This window comes from Elephantulus edwardii, unplaced genomic scaffold (genome assembly GCF_000299155.1).
Source record: "Elephantulus edwardii isolate Elephantulus edwardi_28Jun2011 unplaced genomic scaffold, EleEdw1.0 scaffold00213, whole genome shotgun sequence".
NCBI lineage: Eukaryota > Metazoa > Chordata > Mammalia > Macroscelidea > Macroscelididae > Elephantulus > Elephantulus edwardii.
The window spans coordinates 516,684-522,459 of record NW_006399963.1 but is presented as its reverse complement, the minus strand read 5'-3'; the positions used below and the strand labels follow the sequence as shown (position 1 = coordinate 522,459).

Sequence of the window (5,776 nt, the reverse complement as noted above, 5' to 3'; positions counted from 1 at the left end):
ATGGCGTCACAGTCCCCGCCCCCGGCGGAGCTGTCCACGGTACTGGGAGCCAGCCTGCCAGCTTTGGGGTACAGCGCCAGACCAGGTGAGCCAGGACCCTGTCACACTGCTGACTGCCCCAGAGTCCTGTCCCCGTCAGAAATTGGACAAACTAGCAAAAAACAACAACATCAACAAAAACCCAGCTATTGTTATGTAGGAGAGTCAGCTATTGTTCTCATTTCTGTAAAGTGGAAAACTTATTCCTGGGAGATGGGGAAAAATCACATGAAGAATAGGGTTGCAAAACAGACATATGAAGAAATGCTCCAAATCACTGGCAATAAGAGAGATGCAAATCAAAACCACAATGAGGTACCATCTCCAGTAACAGTGGCAAAGTTTAGCAAGGTAGCATGTAATAAATGTTGAAGAGGCTGTGGCAAGAAAGGAACATTGTTTGTGGGATTATAAAATGGTACAACCATTCTGGAAGACAATTTGGTGCTTCCTCAAAAAGTTGAACATAGAAATTCCATATACTCTGAGAATATGAGAACTGAGGTACAAACTGAGATTTGTATACCAATGTTCACAGCAGCATTATTCACTATCGCAAGAACATGGAAATAGCTAAAATGTCCAACCACAAACGAACAGATTGACAAATTATGGTACATTCACATAGTGGAATACTATGCAGCATGCACGAGCAATTATTTTGTAAATTATTGCCTAACTTGAGAGGGACTGGAGAGCATTATGCTAAGTGAACTAACTCAGTCCCACAAGGATAAATATTGTATAAAACCATTATTGTAGAATGAATATAAGGATTCAAGAGCCATGGGAGAGGCTGAAAGCAGAGGGATGTGGACAATTTGATGGGTGGGGAAGTGAGGAAAATTGAAAGAATGTGTTTGAATTTGTATTAAAATTTTGTAAATAAACTAGTAAAAGGAAAAAGAATGCTAATACAAAAAAACAAAAAATAAAATTAAAAGTGCTATGTACAACCCATCCATTGCTAGTGGGATTGTAAGATTTTACAGCTGCTTTGTAAAACAGTCTGGAAATTCCTCAAAAATTAAAATACAGGATAAAAAAAAAACAACAAACCAAAAACCCAGTAGGGTTGCACAGCTGATTATTGTAATTGTGGTAAATAAGTATTACACCTATGTTGGTTTTCTTAACAAGAGTGGCTAGTAAGGTTGACTGTGTACAACCAAATACCTCAAGGGATTTGATTCCTTGACCAGAGGTCTAGTGTCATGATTTCATGGAATACCCCAATCAATTGGCCTGTTGTTGTTGTTGTTGTTGTTGTTGTTATGTGCCATCAAGTTGCTTGCAACTCATAGCGACCCTATGTACAAGAGCTCTAAACGCTCTTCTATCCTGTGCCAACCTAGCCATCTCAAATGCACTTATTCCCACCACTCCAGTTACAGAATCAATTCATCTCATCAGAGATCATTTTTAGTGCTTGTCTTCCTCCTAGTTCATTGCATCACGCATGGGGTCTTAAAGACTTTTAAGTGTCCATCCATCAAACTTTGTCCATCTAGAGCAACAAAGGGAAAAGACAAAAAGAAGAAAGATACAGTTTGTGTGGTTAATTGCATTCTGAACCCTGACCTCCTTTGCCAGGGGAAGAGAGCTGGATGAGGACTTAGACAGTATTGCTGTCTTACAGAATAAAACAAGCTTTGGCTCTGTAGTCCACAAGGAGCTGTGCTGCTGACTCAAAGGCTGTAACCTCCGGGCATTGAAATCCACCAGCACCACCAAAGAAGATTATCAGTCTCCTCCTGTGCAATGCACAACCTTGAAAGCTCAAGGGAAGATCAGCTTTTAGTTAATTCCAACTAAGAAGCATTGAAAGAGAAAACAAAACAGCCCAGATGTCCAACCACAAAGAATGGATTGAGAAGTTGTGGTACATTCATACAACGGAATACTATGCAGCACGCAGGAGCAATCATTTTGTAAATTAATACCTAAACTGGGAGGGATTATAGAGCATTATGCTGAGTGAACTAACTCAGTCTGTCCCACAAGGACAAATACTGTATAAAACCATTATTGTAGAATGAGTATGAGGATCCAAGGCAGGTGGGAGGGTGCAAACAGAGGTGTGAGGACAGGGGGGACTAATGTTTTAATCATAGAATTGCACAATTAAATGGATGGTTAGAGTGAAGGAAATGGGAAGAATCTTTTGTGAAAAACAATGTATTCCAATTTTGTAAATCAGAATAAAATTTTTAAAAAATAAAATTTTAAAAAATCTTTAAAAATATATCTATATATAAGTAATTTATGTCAGTGTGTTGTCATGTACTGTCGAGTTGGAGCTGACCCATAGCTGACCCTTCAGCAGGTTTTCAGAGGCAAAGAAGGAGATTGCCCATCCTTCTTCCAAAGAGCAGCTGGTGGATTAGAACACATGCCTTTAAGATTGTAGCACAGCTTCTTGCCACTAGGCCACAAAATGTTGAGGAAGCTCAATATCGGCTGTGAAAACTAGACCAGGTGCTCATTGTGGAACAGATCGCCAACTACTCATATGTAAGTTCAAGCTGAAGCTAAAGAAAATGAAATCAAATCCATGGGAACTAAAATATGACCTTGAGTCTATCCTACCTGAATTTCAGAACCATGTCAGGAACAGGTTTGAGTCCTTGAACAGCAGTGAGCAAAGACCAGATGAGTTGTGGGACGATATCAAGAGTACCATCCAGGAAGAGTGCAAAAGGTCATTACAAAGACAGAGGTGGAAGAAAAGATCAAAATGCATATGAGAAGAGACTCTGAATATTGATTGCACTAGAGCGCTGAGAAGCCATAGCTTCTCAGAATTCAAGATATTAAAGAGCTGAACAGAAGATTTCAAAAGGTAGCATGGGAGTACAAAGTAAAATATTACCATGAAATAAATGTGCAAAGAGCTGGAGTCAGAAAATCAAAAGAGCTGAACTAGCTCAGCATTTCTTAAACTCAAAGAACTGAAGAACAAATTCAAACCTCGAGTTGCTATACTTAAGGATGATTTAAACAGAATAAGAAATGATCCAAGAAATATTAAAACAAGATGGAAACATGATAAAGAGTCACTGTACCGAAAGGAATTAGCAGACAGAATTGGCAGAAGAATTTAATGAAACAACATACAAGCAAGAACCTATGGTGATGAAGGAAGAAGTTCAAGCTGCTTTGAAGGAATTGTCAAAAAATAAGGCCCCAGGAATTGATGGTATACCAATTGATGTATTTCAACAAACAGATGTTGCCATAGATGTACTCACTAAACTGTGTCAAGAAATATGGAGGACAATGACCTGGCCAACTGACTGGAAGAGATCTATATTTGTTCCCATTCGAAAGAAAGGTAACACAACAGAGTTTAGAAATTATCGAACAATATCATTGGTATCACATGCAAGCAAGATTCTGCTGAAGATTATCCAAAAATGACTGGAAACAGCACATCAGCAGAGAACTGCCAAAAGTACAGGCTGGCTTTAGAAGGGGTTGTGTTACTAGAGATATTGTAGCTAATGTTAGATGGATCTTGGCTGAAAGCAGGAAGTACCAGAGGAATGCCTATCTATGTATCATTGATTATGAAAAGGCATTTGAATGTGTGGATCATAACAAACTGTGGCTGACTCTGAGAAGAATGGGAATCCCAGAACACTTGATCATGCTCATGTGAAACCTATACTTGGACCAGGAGGCAGTGGTCAGAATAGAGCCAGGAAACACTGCATGATTCAAAATTGGGAAGGGCATTTGTCAGGGATTTGTCCTATCTCCATACCTTTTCAACCTATAAGAAGAGCAGATTATCTGGGATGCTGGCCTGTATGAGAAGAAGTGGCATCAGGATTGGTGGAATATCCATCAACAATCCACATTATGCAGATGACACAACCCTGTTTGCTGAAACAGAGGAGGACTTAAAGCACTTGCTGCAGAAGGTCAAGGATTGCAGTCTTCAATATGGATTGAGGCTCAATATCAAGAACACAAAGATTCTCACCACTGGACCAATTGGTAGCATCAGGATGGATGATGAAGAAATTGAGACTGTTAACAGCTTTAGTTTGCTTGGCTCCACAGTCAACACTCTTGGCACCAGCAGCCAGGAAGTTAAAAGACATATTGCAATGGGAAAGCTTGCTGTTAGGGACTTCTCCAGAGTACTGAAGAGCAATGGTGTCACTCTGGAGACTAAGGTACACTTCATACAGGCCATGGTCTTTGCAATCACTTGCTATGCATCAGAGAGTTGGACAATGACTAGGGAGGACAGAAGGAGAATTGATGTCTTTGAGCTGTGGCGTCAGACTATTGAATATACCATGGACTGCTAAAAAATGAACAGGTTCATTCTGGAGAGGGTTAAACCAGGCTGCTTCTTGGAGGCAACTGTTCTGAGGCTTTGTCTCACATACTTTGAACAGGTTGCCAGGAGGGACCAGTCCTAGGAGAAGGACATCATGCTTGGGAGGGTGGAGAGACAGCGCAGGAGAGGAAGATCATCTATGAGGTGATTTGATTCAGGGACTGGGGTAATGACGGTAGGTGTGTTGGAGACAGTGAGACTGACATAGGATAGAGCAGGGTTTAGGGTTGTTGTACACAGGGTTGCTATGAGTCTTAGGAGACTCAACAGCACATAACACCAACAACTATATATATGTTGTTGTTGTTGTTATGTGCCGTCGAGTCGCTTACGACTCATAGCTACCCTATACAACATCCCTAAACTCTGCTCTGTCCTGTGACTATATATATATAATATACATCTCATCTCTCATATATATATATCTCATTCTCATATATATCTCATTTCTCATATATATCTCATCTCCCATACATAACATACATATATATATATACATCATATATACATATATATGTATGTGTGTGTGTGTGTGTGTGTGTGTGTGTGTGTATCAACAAAGGAGAGGAAGACCATCAGTCAACCAGGTAGACTGACAAGGTGACTGCTGCAGTGGGCTCTTACATGTCAGGAAATGTAAGAATGATGCAGTAGAGATCTTTTGTTTAAGATCACTATGAGTGATACTCGACACAATGGCACCTAACAACAACAACAACATATAGTAACATATTTTCCTTGTATGCATATGGACACTATCCTATCAATTACATTGTATTTCAGGATGGATCTTGAAATTGTCTTTTCCATTAGTTTCTATTAGTTTATAATAGATTATATGATTCTGATTCAAAGAGGCCCATGCCAATCCTACTTTTACAATCTAAAACTAACCAAATATATACTCAAGATGCATTCACAATTAACAGTGATTAAAATGCAAAAATTGGGAACAACAAGGAGGGAATGGCAGTCAGAAAGTATGGTCTTGGTGACATAAATGAGACTGGACATAGAATAATAAAATTTTGTATGTTCATTGACTTATTAATCACAAATATCTTTTTAAAAATCCAAAAGATAACTTTACACATTGACCTCAACTGATAGACTGCTCAGGAATCAGAAATGGAATGAATAATATTGACCTATTAGGTATTGGCAGAATGAGATGGACTGACATGGGACATTTTGAATCAGATGATCATATGCTCTACTATGCAGGAGACGAAAAGGCAAGGGAAAACGAAGTCGTTTTCATAGTTAGAAAAGTAATTTCTTGATCTGAATTGAAATATAATGTTGTGAATGACAGGATTATATCCATAAATATACAAGGAAGTCCAGCGAATACTACTATCATTTAAATGTTGTTGTGGTTGT

The 5,776-nt window shown here is 39.1% G+C and overlaps 1 protein-coding gene across 1 annotated transcript in view; it reads left to right on the top strand.

Moving 5' to 3' along the window:
* The window catches only part of LOC102872242 (platelet glycoprotein 4-like), a 53,894-nt gene continuing 48,118 nt past the window's right edge, over nucleotides 1-5,776 (top strand). Inside the window, exon 1 of the mRNA XM_006897726.1 lies at nucleotides 1-85. Coding sequence (XP_006897788.1) covers nucleotides 1-85 — 85 coding nt within the window. The remainder of the gene's footprint in view (nucleotides 86-5,776) is intronic.